At 48.2% G+C, this 19302-nt stretch overlaps 2 protein-coding genes across 4 annotated transcripts in view; both read left to right on the forward strand.

The window, feature by feature from the left end:
• Nucleotides 1–19302, forward strand: part of VEGFB (vascular endothelial growth factor B) — a 582522-nt gene that overhangs the window by 47044 nt on the left and 516176 nt on the right. The window lies entirely within an intron of this gene.
• Nucleotides 13361–16241, forward strand: LOC137538615 (uncharacterized). Its single transcript, XM_068260893.1, has 2 exons — nucleotides 13361–14362; nucleotides 16227–16241. Exons 1-2 carry the CDS (start codon nucleotides 13361–13363, stop codon nucleotides 16239–16241), a joined length of 1017 nt encoding a protein of 338 aa, XP_068116994.1.

Genomic DNA, 19302 nt, shown 5'->3' on the forward strand with positions numbered 1-19302 from the left:
TAGGGCCGTCGAGAAAGGAGAGACCCCGGATGTCACGAAGCCTGTAGCATTGCATTTCATTGAGCAACAACATCAGGTACATACCCTCAGGGGTATGGTTATTGAGTGGGTTCAACCACCCAGGAGAGGTGGTAACAGAAAACGCCTACTCTTACAGAGAGAGACATTCTGGATTTACACATTAAATACCGTAGCACCTGCGGGTTTAAATAGTCATAATGGTCTTACCTGTTTTTTATCTGACAGATAAAGTATAGTTATGTATGCTGAAGTGTAACAATATTTGCTCTGTTGATAATTTGTATATAATATGTATTTATATTTTTTTTACTTGCAGGGCTTTCTTCAATCCTATCTTGGGGGTAATGGGGTATCCTGTCCTATTTGTTTCCACGGTGTCACGTTATATCTCTATTATTCTGGTGGTATGCAAGTAGCATTTCTCTTCTTTCCCATCCCCACTGAGGTGTGCTATACCCAGGCTTATTTGCTCTATGCAGGTTGAGATTAGGGGTAATGTGTATTTGCGGCTTTTTCCTCATGTAGCCCAGATCCCATGTTTTCGAACCAGGAATTAACATGAGTGTACCTAATGCTCTGCTTTGTCCCTTTTGCACTTAACCCTCCTGCTGCTGTTTTGCAGCAGGCAAGGTTTTCACGCTGCTCAACCCTGTTTGGGGTAGCGGGTGCACGCGAGTATATATGTGACTATTTGCAGGCTGCATCTGGGGTGTCATTGTAACCTCAGTGTGCACTTGCAACATACCGCATAGCCGTACGGCCAATTACAGTGCCCGGGGTTTCGCTTCGGCAAACTGTTACAATGGCCTCGATTCATAAAAGTGCTGTCGGGAAGGTAACGTCGAGCGGGGAAACACCGCTGTCGGTATTTCCGCATTCAGGGTGGTAATTCATAAAAATTTTGCTAGTTGTGACAGGCGTGCGGAGATAGTCCGCTGTAGGCAGGCGTTAGGCTGTCGGGAGACATGCGGAAACAGGAGAAGCAGGCGGAATCCCTCCGTGCGGTGTTCTCTCTGCAGCTGCTTGGGAGGTCTGTCCCATTCACTGCAATGTATTCCGCACGCTTCTCGCCACATCAGAGGTAGCGGTAATACCCGTCCGCATACCGCTACCTCTAATCTTTATGAATTGACTACTTGTTACTTTTGCTATGATAATCACCGCGCAAGGCGGTGATTGATCACTCTGCTCGCGAATGTCGGCTTTTCATGCGGAAAAAGCCTTTATGAATACAGATTTTGCTGTGTGGTCGGTAAAGTGAGCAGTTTTCAGCATTTCCGAATGCGGGAATGCTTTATGAATCGAGGCCAATGTGTACAGGTTGCCTTGACAACTGGTGGGACACGTGGATTGGTTGGACTGATCCGCAGACCAGCCTATCCCAGCGCAGAGTCCTCGCACGCAGACGGCGCGCGCATCACACCGGCGATGACGGCAGGGGAGGTTCTCCCCTGACTTTGAGCTACGCCGGTAGTGGCCAGTCGGAGCTGCAGCTGGGTATACTCCCAGCACTTGGAGAGGCGGGACTTCCGCCCTAACGGCCGCGACAGGGCACTGGTGGCTTGATTCTGGAGACATGGCAGATCACTGGAGTGCATGGGGAACTGGCAGGCAAGTAATCCCATCTGTCTATGACAGGGACATGTTTGATCCCTTGTGTTATGCTGATGTGCATTGTACAGGAGTTGTTTACATATGCTAATTAGCTACTGCAGTGGCAATTTTGAATTAGTTTGGGGAGGGGTTTAGGATTTGATGTACTGCTTATAAGGTGTTTGGCTGTTAATCACATTGTCACCATTCTGTGTTTGTTACCTTGACAAAGGGGACCCCACGGGGCCCCGAAACGAATCGTCGGTGTTTTATGGAATGGCATGTGTCACTTTATTTGAATTAAAATATTGAACTTGGTTCATTCAGAGTGTGCGGATCATCTGGATGTTCATTGTATATTACTACGATCCAGCACCTTGGCAGTGGTGTGCAATTCCAAGCGGACTTGTGTATATACACAAATACACAGGACAAATATGTACAATATATACACCAATCGCAGTACAAGGAAGCAGGCACAAAATCATGGTCAGAACAAAGCATAAGTCGGCAACAATCGAGCAATCACGGTACAAAAGGAGCAAGCAAGAATCGAGGTCTGACAGGAAATAGGTTCAGTAACAAAGTAGTAGAAACATGAGTATAAGATACCAGGAAACCAGGGTTGTCCAGATACTCAAGCTTGGGAGCACAAAGTTCTGGCACAGGTTACATCTTGCAGGCCCCTTTTATAGGACACATCTGTTGCGTAATTGAGATGCATGGTCCATACAGAGCAACCTTGCAATGGCAGAGCCCTTTCCAAACAGTGGAGAGCCACCTAATGGTGGAACAGAGAAAGTTCAGGATGCACAAAGTCCCCAGAGCCACCTGCTGGTGAAATAAAGGAAGTTCATCAGAGTTGAACACAATACTGCCACCAGCAGGCAGGAAGTTGTATGACCAGATTCCTAACATAACCCCCCCTTAAGGAGCGGCCTCAGGACACTCCAACATGACCATATACCTCTACGCCAGGATCCCAAGAGACTGCAGACAGGAAATCATACAGGAAGGTTGACAGATTGTGCCAACACTGGGTGGGCAGGGAGGGAAACAAAAAATTATTTTTTTCAATTTGTCTCTCAGGACGCTCAGTCAGGAACTGGAGACAAGAGACATCAAGAACAACAGACCGGTAGGCATCGGGCAGCATGGTAAACTGGCATACATCAGGAAAGGCACCAGGCAGAGCAGTGGCCTGGTAGACATTAGGCATGGCAGTGGACTGGCAAGCCTTAGGCGTAGACTGGGTACCATCAAGAGGAAGAGCAGGTTCTGGAGGTAGCTTGGCAGTGTACTGGTGGACATCAGGCTGGGAAGAAGACGTGAAACCATCTGGAGGATGATCAGCAGCAGATTGAGGTAACTGGACATCAGGAGTCTGTAGTGGCTGGACAGTAGCAGGAGTCTGTAGTGGCTGGACAGCAGCAGGAGTCTGTAGTGGCTGGACAGCAGCAGGAGTCTATAGTGGCTGGACAGCAGCAGGAGTCTGTAGTGGCTGGACAGCAGCAGGAGTCTGTAGTAGCAGGAGTCTGTAGTTACTGGACAGCAGCAGGAGTCTGTAGTGGCTGGACAACAGCAGGAGCCTGTAGTGGCTGAACAGCAGCAGGAGCCTGTAGTGGCTGAACAGCAGCAGAAGTCTGTAGTGGCTGGGCAGCAGCAGGAGTCTGTAGTGGCTGGGCAGCAGCAGGAGTCTGTAGTGGCTGGGCAGCTGCAGGAGTTTGTGGTGGCTGGGCAGCAGCAGGAGTCTGTAGTGGCTGGGCAGCAGCAGGAGTCTGTGGTGGCTGGAAAGCAGCAGAAATCTGTGGTGGCTGGACAGGAGCAGGAGTCTGTAGTGGCTGGACAGGAGCAGGAGTCTGTGGTGGCTGGACAGGAGCAGGGGTCTGTGGTGGCTGGACAACAGCAGGAGTCTGTGGTGGCTGGACAGCAGCAGGAGTCTGTGGTGGCTGGACAGCAGCAGGAGTCTGTGGTGGCTGGGCAGCAGCAGAGGTCTGTAGTGGCTGGGCAGCAGCAGAAATCTGTGGTGACTGGACAGGAGCAGGAGTCTGTGGTGGCTGGACAGGAGCAGGAGTCTGTGGTGGCTGGACAACAGCAGGAGTCTGTGGTGGCTGGACAGCAGCAGGAGTCTGTGGTGGCTGGACAGCAGCAGGAGTCTGTGGTGGCTGGGCAGCAGCAGAGGTCTGGTGGCTGGGCAGCAGCAGAGGTCTGTGGTGGCTGGGCAGCAGCAGAGGTCTGTGGTGGCTGGGCAGCAGCAGAGGTCTGTGGTGGCTGGGCAGCAGCAGAGGTCTGTGGTGGCTGGGCAGCAGCAGAGGTCTTTGGTGGCTGGGCAGCAGCAGATGTCTGTGGTGGCTGGGCAGCAGCAGAAGTCTGTGGTGGCTGGGCAGCAGCAGAAGTCTGTGGTGGCTGGGCAGCAGCAGAAGTCTGTGGTGGCTGGGCAGCAGCAGAAGTCTGTGGTGGCTGGGCAGCAGCAGAAGTCTGTGGTGGCTGGGCAGCAGCAGAAGTCTGTGGTGGCTGGGCAGCAGCAGAAGTCTGTGGTGGCTGGACAGCAGCAGAAGTCTGTAGTGGCTGGGCAGCCAGGATGGCAGGAGGCAAAAAAAGCGTCAGGTGAAATTCCAAGTTGGACAACAAACTGGAGGTCAGTAAACTGGTCAGATGCAGCAAACTGTTTGGCATCAGGTAATGCAACAGACAGGTTGGCATCAGGCAAGGCAACAGATGGGTTGGCATCAGGCAAGGCAACAGACAGGTTGGCATCAGGCAAAGCAATAGACTGGTTGGCATCAGGAAAAGCAACAAAGTGGTTGGTAACAGGTAAGGCAAACTGGTTCGCAACAGGCAAAACAGCAGACTGGTTAACATTAGGCAGGGCAACAGACAGGTTGGCCTCAAGCAGGGAAACTGGCTGGACCGTAAGCAAAAAACATACCTTGGCCGCTGGCAAACCACCTGGCTGGGCCATAGGCAGAGTACCTAGAAGGTACCTTATATGGCCTGAGTGGGCTGGAGTGAAACCTGAGCGGGCTAGAGAGAAGCCTGAGCGGGCTGGCGAGAAGCCTGAGTGGGCTGGAGCGAAGCCTGAGCGGGCTGGAGCAAAGCCTGAGTGGGCTGGAGCAAAGTCTCTGTGGGCTGGAGCAAAGTCTCTGTGGGCTGGAGCAAAGTCTCTGTGGGCTGAAGCAAAGTCTCTGTGGGCTGAAGCAAAAAGTCTCTGCAGGTTGCAAAGTAATAGCAGAGGACTGTATAGAAGGCAAGATGGATGGAAACAGCACCGGAGATGAGGCAAGTGGAGGCTGCACCAGAGATGAGGCAAGTGGAGGCTGCACCAGAGATGAGGCAAGTGGAGGCTGCACCAGAGATGAGGCAAGTGGAGGCTGCACCAGAGATGAGGCAAGTGGAGCATGCACCAGAGATGAGGCAAGTGGAGGCTGCACAAGAGATGAGGCAAGTGGAGGCTGCACAGGAGATGAGGCAAGTCTCTCCGTCAAGGTAGACATTCTGTGGAGGAGTATGTTACTGAGTTCCGCCAATGGTCCGGAGACACCCTGTGGAATGAACCTGCTCTTAAGCATCAATTCAAGATCGGTCTTTCAGAACAATTGAAAGATGAACTTGCTAGAGTCGGGGTCCCAAACACTTTAAAGGATCTGATTTAATTATCCATTCAAATCAATAGCAGTCTTAGGGAGAGACATCAGGAGAAGGCTTCCTCCTTTCGCCCTAATTGGACTTCTTCAGTTCCAACAACCCCTCCAGTTCCTACAGTTTCTCCAGTTTCACCAGTATTAGATGATCCAGAGCCAATGTAAATTGGTGCTTCTAAGATATCTGTTGCTTAGAAAACCAGAAGATGCAACGACGGTCTGTGTCTGTATTGTGGGGGTGCAGGACATTTTGCTCGAGAGTGTCCTGTTAAGAAAAGGAAGCTGGAAAACTTCAGCGCTTAGGTGAGGTTGAGGAAACTCACCTAAACAGGCAGGTATTTCCTCTAAAAAATGAACGTGTTTTGATTCCTGTTTCCATTATGTGGGGTGGGAAGGTTCATAATTGTCAAGCTTTCATTGATTTTGAGGCTGCAGGGAATTTTTTGGGATTTATCGTTAGCTCAGCAACTAGATATTCCAACTGCTGTATTGTCAGAACAAATATGAATTACTGCCATTGATGATACCACCCTTCAAAACTGTCAACCAATCACTGAGACTCCTGAGCTGGTGGACAATGTGGGACTCTTTCAGTCCATGAAGTTTTTCTTTCTTAAGATTCCCTCTTGTACAGTGGTTTTAGGCCTCCCTTGGTTGTCCAAACACAATTCAGTGATTGATTAGCAGTGTAAGCAACTGGTTGAATCTTTCTGTTCCAAAAATTGTTTAAAAAATTTCCCTTTGCTTGCTGTTGATTTGGGTTCAGGAAAAATTCCAAGTGAATATCAAGAATTCTAGGATGTGTTTTCTCCACAGGCTGCTGATAAACTCCCTCCACATAGGCTTTATGACTGTGCAGTTGATTTGCTTCCTTGTACTATGCCACCTCGTGGTCATTTATATAATCTCTCTAGACCTAAAGACAAGGCAATGAGAGATTATGTAAAGGAAAATTTAGAGAAAAGCTTTATTAGACCATCTTCTTCTCTTGAATCGATTTAAGAGGCCTTAATAAGATCACGATAAAAAACAAATATCCCCTTCCTCTCATTGATCATTTATTTACACAGGTAGCTGGTGCTAAAGTCTTTTCTAAACTTGATTTGAGAAGGGCCTATAATTTAATTTGGATTAGACAGGGAGATGAATAGAAGACAGCCTTTAACACCAAGGATGGGCATTATGAATATTTAGCGATGCCCTTTGGGTTATGTAATGCTCCAGCTGTCTTCCAAGACTTTGTGAATGACGTATTCCATGATTTCTTAGGTAAATTTGTTGTGGTATACCTGGATGATATTTTGATTTTCTCTCCATCACTGTCTAGTCATTGTACTCATGTTAAATTGGTCTTGCAGAAATTAAGGGAAAACTGTTTATATGCTAAGTTACAAAAATGTACTTTTGAAACGCAACAAGTGTCCTTGTTGGGTTATGTCATTTCTGTCTCTGGTATAGCTATGGATTGCAGCAAATTGTCAGCAGTCCTAAATTAACCTCAACCCCATGATTGAAAGTCTTTGCAGTGTTTTTTAGGTTTTGCTAATTTTTAAAGAAAATGTATTATGAATTTTTCCTCCACAGTGGCTCCACTCACTGATCTTACCAAGAAAGGAGCTGATCCCTCAGTCTGGGATATTTCTGCTGTTCAGGCTTTCAATGATTTTGAAAAAAGCTTTCTGTTCTGCTCTTGTATTGGTACATCCAGATGTTCAAAAAGTTTTCGTCATAGAAGTTGATGCTTCAGAGTCAGGGGTTGGAGCAGTTCTATCCCAATATTCTGGAAATCCTGAACGCCTCCATCCTTGCGCGTATTTTTCTAGGAAGTTCTCTGCAGTGGAAAAAAATTATGATATTGGGAACAGGGAACTCTTGGCAGTAAAATTAGCCTTTGAGGAGTGGAGGCATTGGTTAGAGGGCCATGAACATCCCCGTTACTGTATATACTGATCTCAAAAATCTAGAGTATATTGAGAATGCTAAGCAATTAAACTCACGTCAAGCAAGATGGGCCTTGTTTTTTTCTCGCTTTAACTTCACGATTACTTACAAACCAGGTTCTAAGAATGTCGAGGCGGATGCCTTATCTTGTAGTTTCGAGAAGCAAGTCATTCAGTCAGACATTCCAGATTTTATTTTGCCTAAGAAATGTATATCTACTGCTGTTGTTAATTGTGAACTGTCACCCGATCTGTCTGCTCAGTTATCTCCATTTCAGGATGAAGCTCCTCAGGATAAGCCTCTTGATTGGTTATTTGTGCCTCTACATGTCCGATTGCAGGTAATGAAACAGTTGCATGATAGTAAGACTGCAGGTCATCCAGGTGAGAAAAAACACTTGAGTTACGTAAATGTTTAGTATGGTGGCCTTCATTAAACAATGATACCATAGCCTTTGTCAAAGCATGCTCAGTCTGTGTCCGTAGCAAATGCGGAACTCTCCTCAGGGATTTCTTCAACCTCTGCCTATTCCTAAACCAGCGATGGACTTTGTTGTAGATTTACCGGTTTCTCAGAGATACACTACTATTCTTGTAATAGTTGATAGGTTCAGCAAAATGTGTAATTTTGTGCCGCTACGTAAACTTCCCCTGCTAATTAATTAGCACACATTTTTATTGATAACGTGTTCAGATTGCATGGGATTCCTGAAAATGTTGTATCTGATCGAGGAGTACAATTTATTTCCCGATTCTGTTCTCGCCTTGGAATATCTGTGTCTCTTTCTTCTGGGTTTCACCCACAAACCAATGGCCAGACTGTTAAGAACCCGTTCAGGACTTGATCTACCTATTGGTGGCAGTGCGTGCGGGACTTATGTACCTTCTATATTCACCACGAGGGGGCTGTGCACTTCATGTATTCAAACTCTCAATCCTCAGTCTCACCTGCAGATGGCATCAGACTCTGGAGTTTCCTGGGACTTCTGCCAGCAGAGGTCAAACTACTTGGGACTTTGCAGGCCTACCTGCTGACACGCCCATGGCTCACCTTACTTAAGACCAGCTCTCATTGCAGCAGGTGCCAGAACATCACACAGCTTCCCCTGTGCTTGTTGAACTCTGGTCTCATGTATTTCTGGTCCTATCCTGATTATCTGGTATTTGATTTATGGCTAGCCTCTGACCTTGCTTCTGTGTTACGATCTTGTACTGCAATCTGATGTGTGTGTGTGTGTATATATATATATGTATATATATATATATATATATATATATATATATATATATATATATATATATATATATATAGTATATATTTGTATAGAACCTGTATATTGTTCCTGTGTGTATTCCTCAAATAAGTATATATACCCTTATATTTGTATATGACTTCTTAGTTAGACTAGTTAGGGTTTTGGTTGCACTATTCATTTGTTTGTATATACACTGTGTGGTTGTGCTTAATAAACACCATTCACTTATTTCTGTGTTCAGTCTCGTTATATCCTGCTGCAAACAGTGATCACCTGTGCTTGCTCTGTGGGGTTTGTAACAGTATGTTCTGGTCATTCTGATCACTGCAGCTTGATATATATCGAAGGGCTGATAAAACTTCCTGTCTATTAAGTTTATCCTCTCGGTCATTCATAATGAACTCCAGTGAGATGTACTATTATATGTTGCTGGCTGATGAGGAGGGAGATCACTGCAGACAGATTTTCTCTGAGTATCCCAAGAATGATCTCCTCCACCTGATCAAACAGCTGCATGATAATGTGCAGCAAGGTGTGTTCTGCAGACAGGAGGTCCAGTCATTGCTAGCAATCTGGAGCAATCTGTCAGTTTCTGGGTATCCTAGCAATGATCTGGATCCACCTTATGATCTGATAATGGTGAAGATGTTACTCGATTTATTGGAGGATGATGAGGATTATTTTGTTGACTATTATTCCAACAAATCTAAAGAGTTCCATTTAGAATGTTCCAACTCTGTTTTGTCTCTGTCTAACAGGGGGGTTTGTAGTTTTGAAATGATTGCTCCTCTAGTTGGTGCATGGAATAAAATATCTTTCATATGTGCCAACCCTGATTTTCACCCCGTCACTACCTCCTCTCCTCTGTTCTCTGACCAGAGTTCACAGCACTTAGTCATGAGTAAACAGCCTGTATACCCGTTACCCATAGCAACCACCTCCAAAGCCTTTCATTCATTTGCACCTGTGACTCAAAATATCTCAGCCTCTGCATGTACTCAAATCAGATCCACAACCAAAGAACCTGCTAACCCGTTGCCCATAGCAACAACCTCCCGGAATACTTATTTACCTGCTCCTGTGATCCGGAAGAGTGCAGCCTCTCTTCAGACTGCAATTAGATCCATGCCTTGGTCTAAGGAGTACCCTGTAACTACACAAAAGTCCATGTTGCCATCGCCCATAGCAACCACTCCTAAATTCTCTCAGTTGCCTGCATCTTTGACTCAAATTAGATCCTCACCCTGCTTCAAACCTAAAGTGGCATTTAAAAATAAACGCAAATTCTTTCCAACCTCATCAATTAACCACATACAGTCTTCACTGCAATCTGCATCTTCAAAATGCACCCTGCAACCTGAATTACCAGCAGCTTCTCCTCAAATCAATCCTGTAACAGCCCTGCCTCCAACCACTCCAGTAGCAGAATTTTGCACCCTGTCAGCAGAGACTTTGTTTCAGCCTGCAGAAGGTATTTCTCCTGCAAATCTTAAGGACTGTAATCAGCCTGCACAGCCTATAGACTGTATTCCTCCTGCAATGTCTGCAGGTGGTAATTCTCCTGCAAGTCTTATGGACTGTAATCAGCCTGCACAGCCTATAGACTGTATTCCTCCTGCAATGTCTGCAGGTGGTAATCATCCTGCAAATCTTATGGACTGTAATCAGCCTGCACACCCTATAGACTGTATTCCTCCTGCAATGTATGCAGGTGGTAATTCTCCTGCAAGTCTTATGGACTGTAATCAGCCTGCACAGCCTATAGACTGTATTCCTCCTGCAATGTCTGCAGACTGCAATTTCTCTACAAAGCTTATGCCTTGAATTATTCTGCCATGCCTACAGAATGCCGTATTTCTGCAAAACTTATGGACTGTAATCCACCTGCAAACTGTATTTCTTCTGTAAAAGTTAGGGACTGTAATCTACCTACACAGCCTGCAAACTGTATTCCTTCTGTAAAAATTATGGACTGTTATCCTCCTGCAGACTGCAATATCTCTGTAACGCCTATGAACTGTAATCTTCCTGCAATGCCTGCAGACTTTCAGCCTCTGTCAGAATCTGCAGCCCTCCAGCCTCTGTCAGAATCTGCAGCCCTCCAGCCTCTGTCAGAATCTGCAGCCCTCCAGCCTCTGTCAGAATCTGCAGCCCTCCAGCCTCTGTCAGAATCTGCAGCCCTCCAGCCGCTGTCGGAATCTGCAGACCTCCAGCCGCTGTCAGAATCTGCAGACCTCCAGCCGCTGTCACAATCTGCAGACCTCCAGCCGCTGTCACAATCTGCAGACCTCCACCCGCTGTCAGAATCTGCAGATTTCCAGCCACTTTCCCAACCTGCAGACCTCCAGATATCTGCAGAGCTTTCAGACTTTCAACCACTTGCAGAGTTTGATCACTCCCAGCCATTTGGTAAGCATTCTGATTTCCAGCCTCCAGCACAGTTTCCGCTCCAAGATTTCCCTCATGGACACCTGGCTGCTGCTGTGGGCAGAGGAGCAGGAACCGCTCAAGATGAGAGGCGGAGTGGAGGAGGGTGGCTGTGAAGGTGCAAGGAAGAAAGCTGCTGAAGATAATGCACCTGAAGGAGGAAGAGGAGTAGGAGGGTGGCTTTGCTTTTGTGTGCTTTGTTTTTGCTCAGGTTGTCTTCCCATTGCCGTTTGTGCTTTTTCTCCATGTGCCTTCGTAAGGCAGTTGTTCCTACGTGGGTCTGGGCCTTTCCACGGCTCAATTTTTGGTGGCAGAGAGTACAGATGGCATTGCTCATATCTGAGGCAGACACATTAAAAAATTTCCACACCGCTGAGCCCCACTGGGGTGATGGCAGTATGGTGGCGTCTGTGGTGATATATTGGGGTGCTGATGCTGTTAAGGAATACAGTAAAATACTTTAATTTTTCTATCTGCTGTATATTTTGTCAGAGGTGTAGGTATGTCAGCCAGTCTCACTTTTGGAAGGTGTCACCCAGATAATGTCTGTATGTAGATTAAATTTGCTTTCAGGGCAGAGATCAAGGGAACTGCCATTGTCTTAACTGAATTGACCAGTCACCTTCAATAAGCAATTGTCACCTGGACTGGCTGCAGTATGCTTTGAAGCAAGATCACACCAGCCTGAGCCAGGACTTCACACAGGACATCCTGCTGCAATGTGAAAGCCTTAATCAAGTTTTCACCTGGAGTTGAAAAGCCCCACTTCACAATCTGTTGATGTATAGACTTTTACCTGGAAATGGAATTATGTCTGAGATTTAATTAAAAACTAGTTCCTGGGGGCTGGACATTAAATGCCCCCAGGGGACACTTCAGACTATTTAAGGTGGTCCAGAACAGTCACAGCTATCTTCTCTCGAGAGTAGCTCATTGCTAGAGATGATCCCGAGGAAATCGGTAAATCCGCATCTCTCCACGGTTGGACATTTGCGAAGGTAAAAGTTCACTTTAGTTTATTCCATTTTTATTTTCGGCAACTTGTCTTGTGTGTATTTTTTTAACTTTTACTTCTGTAACTTTTTATTTTGTTTTTTGTAATCTTTTGTATATATTCTGTTCTGCATTGTTCCACATTTTTCCCTGGAATATTAAATTATTATTTAATAAGCCTGACTTCTGCTGTACTAAACTAACACTCATAGCCTAGAAGAGACTGAAGTGTAACCGTGTATAAGTTTCATGCCTAATTGTACGCTTGAGCAACACTACCGTATGAGATTGTAATTGCATTGTGTGTATGAGGCACTTCTGCGCTCGACAGCCGAGTAGGAAGTCTAACAGTATCGTTCGGAACGACTGTTAGTGGTTTTGCTGCACGACAGTGTAACTTGCATTACAAATCAGTGCCTGATTGTGCTGTGTTACTGTACAACTGTACTGTGTGTGTGGGTGCGTGGCGTTCCCGTATTCGGCCTAAGCGCAAAGCTGACCCAAATACGAAAACGCAGAGTGCGTGCTGAGGACTCGACAGCAGAGTGGAAGTGTCTAGCAAATCGCTAGTGGTGGCAGTGAGAAGTGTTCTGGGGGGGGTCACAGCCTTGTTTGGAGCTTAAATAAGGCTGCTCCCCGCTTGATCTGGTCAAACCCGCAGTCGGGAACCGTATACGCAGGCGTGCCGCGGGCCGGTACCTGACATAATTGGCTAGCAGTGGTGGGATCGTTTAGTACATTAGTACGCAGTTTAGCTCGCTATTCTGAGTACTAAAGGCTGGAAGCTTGCTAGAAGCAACTAGCCTACAGAAGTCTACTCAGTGCAGAATTTATATACTTTTTTTCACAAAGGTACACACTTGGCATTGTTGCTTTCCCCTCCCCCTTTTTCTTTTTATTTTGCAACACGATGGCTCAGAAAGCATCCAGCTATGAAAGGCAAAACAAAGAGATACTACTCAACCTGTGTGAGCACAAAGGCATCGAGACGGGGAACGGCCAGACTAAGGAGCAGTTGGTTCGTGCCCTCGAGGAGCATGATGAGGCAGAGCGAGCCTGTGCTTCAACGTCAGCGGATGCAGCTCACGACACGCCAGAGGAGGAATCGCTCCCGCCACAGAATGCGAGTGGAGACGATGTCCTGGACGAACCGCCGAACACGGAGATGACATCTCTGGAAGCCGACCTACAACTACTAGGTTCGGCTGAGCCCGAACTGCGCCTAAAGCTGATCCTGGAACATCCGCAAGCAGAGAGGGAAATACGACAAGCCCAGAGGGAACAAGCTGCACAGCGACTCCAGGCCGAGAGGGACAGACTCCAGGCCGAGAGGGAACAAGCTGCACAGCGACACCAGGCCGAGAGGGAAAGTGCTGAACGGCAACACCAGCTGGAGCTGGCTAAACTTCAGCAGCAGAACTGGTCTGCTGGACCCGCAGAACGCGAAGGTGAGCGAGTCCACAGAATCCCCCTGGATAAGTTCCCCGCAATGGACAAGGACTCTGACATAGACACTTTCCTACAGGGGTTTGAAAGGACTTGTCGGCAGTATGGGGTGCCCCGTGAGCAGTGGGCAAGACACCTCACACCAGGGCTGAGAGGCAAGGCCCTGGAGGCGTTTGTGAGTCTCCCCCAGGAGGAAGAAACAGACTTTGAGGCAATTAAGAAAGCCATCATTGCGCGATACCACCTCACGCCAGAGGTGTATCGAAAACGTTTCAGGACAGTGCAGCGAGGTCCTAATGACAGTTACCTGGATCATGCGTGCAACCTGCGCACTGCCTTCCAGCAGTGGGTAAAAGGACTGGCTGTTGAAACCTTTGATGCCCTGCAGGAACTGATAATAAAAGACCAGTTCCTCCACACTTGTCCTGTTGAGGTCCGGCAGTTTGTACGGGACCGAGAGCCGAAGACCGTGGATGAGGCCGCGAAAGTTGCTGATGCCCACACGTCCAATCGAGCATTTGATTTTCGAAGGACTACGACGCCCAGCTGGAAGGGAGAAAAGACTGCGAGACCTTCTCCTCTGAGCACCCAGCGAAGCCAAGTCCCGCAGCCGCCTGGAGGTAGAACAGCCACCGTTGACACTCGGAGATGTTTTGCCTGTAACAAACTGGGTCACATCAGTGCTACGTGCCCAGAAAAGAAGAAGGAAGCCCCAAACTCTGGCGGGGCCCGGAATGCGTTGTGTGCCACCAGGAATGCAGGTAGCTATGCAGAGAATCTGCAACCTGTCACGGTTGGGGATACAGTTACCACCGGTCTGAGAGACACTGGAGCAGAGGTGACTCTAGTGCACCCCCAGCTTGTAAACCCTGAGGAGTACATTCCTGGCAAGACTATGGCTGTCAAAGGAGTTGGGGGTGTCACCCCTGCCATACCCACCGCCTTGGTCCACCTGGATTGGGGGGCCGGCAGCGGAATGAAAGAAGTGGGGGTAACGGATTCCATCCCCACGAACGTTTTGTTGGGTACTGACCTGGGACGGTTAGTGGCCCGGTATGAGCCTACTCCAAACCCCATGGAGCCTGCATCCCCCGCAGAAGTTCAGGACTCTTGCAAGGTACTGTTTGATAATGCTGTGCAAGTGGGGAGTGCTGGTGAGGCCCCAGGGGATACGGACTGTGTACTAGGAGCCAGCCCTAGTGAGTCTCCAGTGCCCAGGCCTGGAGGGGGACACGTTGTTACCATGAATGCAGATAATGTTGATGTAATATGTGATGTGTTGCATAATGACATGTGTACAGTGAACGCTCTGTCAGCTGCAGTGGTGTCCCGCAGTGCTCACCGGGCTGCAGCAGACGAATTGTCCACTGAAGGGGCTGATGTCACTGGGTCGGGCTCTTCCACTTCAGAGCCTGGCTCTGAGGACCCAGAGGCCTCTCAGTTTGCCATCTCCCTGGTGCCTGTGGCCGACAGCACTCAGTTCTCCGAAGCTGTACGACTTGATAGCAGCCTGGAAGAGCTCAGGGGTCTGGCGGACAGGGCACCGGTGGAGGGCGACAGAGTGAGGGTGTACTGGGAGCAAGGCAGACTGTACAGAGAGATTATTCCCTCTGAGCCGTCTGAAGTGGAGGAGGCCGACCGGCAGTTGATTGTTCCTCACAGGTACAGGGAGCAGCTATTAAGAATAGCGCATGAGGTGCCCCTGGCTGGTCACTTGGGGATCCGCAAGACCAAATCCTGGCTTGCCCACAATTTTTATTGGCCCCACATGGGGACAGATATTGCCGATTTTTGCCGGTCTTGTGTCGCATGTCAGCGGGTCGGCAAAGCAGGTGACACAGACAAAGCCCCACTGAGGCCCTTACCCATAATAGAGGAGCCCTTCCAAAGGGTTGCTGTTGACATAATTGGGCCTCTAGCAATACCCAGCAGCACAGGGAAACGTTTCATTCTTACAGTGGTAGATTATGCCACTCGCTACCCTGAAGCTGTAGCCCTGAGCTCCCTATGGGCAGACAAGGTTGCGGACGCATTGGTGCGCATTTTCTCACGGGTCGGTTTTCCCCGCGAAATGCTCACCGATCACGGCCCGCAATTCATGTCGCGCCTAATGGAATGCCTCTGTAAGCAAATGCAGGTAGAACACATCATGGCCAGCCCTTACCACCCCCAGACAAATGGGTTATGTGAGCGGTTCAATGGTACTCTGAAACAGATGCTAAGGGTGTTTGTTGAATCGCAAGGGAGAGACTGGGAGCGATACCTGCCCCACTTACTGTTTGCTTATCGTGAGGTGCCCCAGGCATCCACCGGGTTCTCGCCCTTTGAGCTCTTATATGGGAGGAGGGTACGTGGGCCCCTCGATCTCATTCGAGAGGTCTGGGAGGGGCAGGATATGGGTCCCGGGGTCTCCATAGTGGAGTATGTTCTAAAGTTCCAGGAAAAGATGGACACCCTGGTGGGGTTAGTGCGAGAGAATCTTACTTAAGCCCAGGCCACCCAGAAGCAGTGGTATGACCACGGGGCTAGGGAGAGAGTTTATGAGGTAGGTCGCAAGGTATGGGTCCTAAACCCGATGCGACAGAATAAGCTGCAGGCCGCTTGGGATGGGCCCTATACCATACATAGGAAGATTAGTGATGTGACCTATGTGGTCGCGCTGGATGACCGAGGTAAGCAGCTGAAAACGTACCATGTCAATATGTTAAAGGAACATCATGATAGAACCACTTGCGCTCTCCCTGTCTGCAGTTTGCTACCGGATGGTGAAGCAGAGGCCCTGGTTGACATCCTGGCCTCCACCCAGGAAACCGACTCTGTTACCGAGGTGCAGATCAATCCGGAGTTGACAGCAGAGCAGCAGGCTGGGCTATCTGATGTGCTGACCCTTTACCGTGGTACCTTTACAGCCCGCCCTGGTCTGACCAGCCTGGCTGTACACCATGTTGACACCGGAAATAACCAGCCAGTTAGACAGTCAGCCTATAGAGTCTCCCCTGAGGTTCAGGCCCACATCAGCAAGGAGATTGAGGAAATGCTGTCACTAGGGGTGATCCAACGGTCGCACAGCGCATGGGCATCACCTGTAGTGCTAGTACCCAAACGGGACCAAACCACTCGGTTCTGTGTAGATTATCGAAAACTAAATTTGATAACTGCGTCAGATGCTTACCCAATGCTGAGGGTCGACGAATTGTTGGATAAGCTAGCTGGCGCGCAATATCTAACAATCGTGGATTTGAGTCGGGGATACTGGCAGGTCCCTCTAACAGCTGAGGCACGGGAGAGGTCTGCCTTTATCACCCCCTCAGGTCTGTTTGAATTTAATGTAATGCCTTTTGGAATGAAAAACACCCCGGCCACCTTCCAACGGGTTGTAAATGGTCTCCTGGAAGGTTTGGAACACTGCGCTGTCGCCTACCTGGATGACATCGCCGTGTTTAGCGCCAACTGGAACGACCACTTAGCGCAGCTGTCGCAGGTTTTGGGGCGCATCACTGCAGCAGGACTAACAGTCAAGCCTAGCAAGTGTCAGATAGGCATGAAACAGGTACAGTACCTGGGACATGTGGTGGTGGGGGGGGGGGGAGAGCTTCGTCCAGATCATGGGAAGGTAGATGCCCTTGTGTCCTGGCCCACCCCCCCAAACGAAGAAGCAGATTCAGTCCTTCTTAGGGACTGCTGGGTACTATAGAAAGTTTGTCCCCAACTACAGTGCCCTCGCCAAGCCATTGACAGACCTCACAAAAAGAAGCTGCCCAAGCAGATTCTCTGGACACCAGAATGTGAACAGTCATTCACAGCTCTGAAGAGGGCCCTAGCCAGCCCTCCCGTGTTGCAAGCGCCAGACTTCAGCCGACGGTTTGTGGTCCAGACGGACGCCTCAGCCTTTGGCCTAGGTGCTGTGTTAAGCCAGGTAAACCAAACTGGGGAAGAACATCCGATTCTGTACTTAAGTCGGAAGCTGCTACCCCGGGAGGTAGCTTACGCCACCATAGAGAAGGAATGCTTGGCCATTGTATGGGCCCATTCAAAAGCTGCAGCACTATCTCTACGGTCACATATTCACAGTCGTAACCGACCACAACCCTCTTAGTTGGTTACATCGGGTTTCTGGTGACAATGGCAAATTGCTGAGATGGAGCTTAGTTCTCCAACAATATAGCTTCACTATTCAACATAGGAAGGGGAGCAATCATGGGAACGCGGACGGGCTGTCCCGTCAAGCAGAACCAACAGCGTAGGTGCATGCAGGATGATCTGGGGAGGTCATCTGCCTTGCACCAAGTTAACGGCGGAGGTGTGGTGATATATTGGGGTGCTGATGCTGTTAAGGAATACAGTAAAATACTTTCATTTTTCTATCTGCTGTATATTTTTTCAGAGGTGTAGGTATGTCAGCCAGTCTGGCTTTTGGAAGTGGTTACCTGGATAATGTCTGTATGTAGATTAAATTTGCTTTCAGGGCAGAGATCAAGGGAACTGCCATTGTCTTAACTGAATAGACCAGTCACCTTCAATAAGCAGTTGTCACCTGGACTGGCTGCTGCAGTATGCTTTGAAGCAAGATCACACCAGCCTGAGCCAGGACTTCACACAGGACATCCTGCTGCAATGTGAAAGCCTTAATCAAGTTTTCACCTGGAGTTGAAAAGCCCCACTTCACAATCTGTTGATGTATAGACTTTTACCTGGAAATGTAATTATGTCTGAGATTTAATTAAAAACTAGTTCCTGGGGGCTGGACATTAAATGCCCCCAGGGGACACTTCAGACTATTTAAGGTGGTCCAGAACAGTCACAGCTATCTTCTCTCGAGAGTAGCTCATTGCTAGAGATGATCCCGAGGAAATCAGTAAATCCGCGTCTCTCCACGGTTGGACATTTGCGAAGGTAAAAGTTCACTTTAGTTTATTCCATTTTTATTTTCGGCAACTTGTCTTGTGTGTATTTTTGTAACTTTTACTTTTGTAACTTTTTATTTAGTTTTTTTGTAATCTTTTGTATATATTCTGTTTTGCATTGTTCCACTTTTTCCCTGGAATATTAACTTATTATTTAATAAGCCTGACTTCTGCTGTACTAAACTAACACTCATAGCCTAGAAGAGACTGAAGTTTAACCGTGTATAAGTTTCATGCCTAATTGTACGCTTGAGCAACACTACTGTATGAGATTGTAATTGCATTGTGTGTATGAGGCACTTCTGCGCTCGACAGCCGAGTGGGAAGTCTAACAGTATCGTTCGGAACGACTGTTAGTGGTTTTGCTGCACGACAGTGTAACTTGCATTACAAATCAGTGTCTGATTGTGCTGTGTTACTGTACTACTGTACTGTGTGTGTGGGTGCGTGGCGTTCCCGTATTCGGCCTAAGTGCAAAGCTGACCTGAATACGAAAACGCAGAGTGTGTGCTGAGGACTCGACAGCAGAGTGGAAGTGTCTAGCAAATCGCTAGTGGTGGCAGTGAGAAGTGTTCTGGGGGGGGGTCACAGCCTTGTTTGGAGCTTAAATAAGGCTGCTCCCCGCTTGATCTGGTGAAACACGCAGTCGGGAACCGTATACGCAGGCGTGCCGCGGGCCGGTTCCTGACAGCGTCAGCAGCTGATGTTGAAGGGCATGTTGGCTGGCTGTCTATAGGTGGCGATACATGCCGCCGGACACTGCCACCAGCTGTTTCTGACGACGAGCTCTCCCTGCTTCTTTTGGCAACTCATCTCCTCCTACTCCTCTCTGACTCCCCATCTGAACTGTCCCCCTTTTCATGATGTCTAGTAGGATCCCACGTGATATCCATGGCAGTATCATCATCATCATCGTCATGATCATCCTCCACAGCTTCGCTTGTATCAGACACCTCCAAAACTGCACCAACAGCAGGTACTTCATCATCATCCTCACACCTTACATCCATAGTGCTGCCTAACTCAGACATATGAGGTGTTGTAACTTTCTTAGCGCCTTCATCTTGTTGTAACAATAGTG

Source organism: Hyperolius riggenbachi, chromosome 11, assembly GCF_040937935.1.
Source record: "Hyperolius riggenbachi isolate aHypRig1 chromosome 11, aHypRig1.pri, whole genome shotgun sequence".
Lineage (NCBI taxonomy): Eukaryota > Metazoa > Chordata > Amphibia > Anura > Hyperoliidae > Hyperolius > Hyperolius riggenbachi.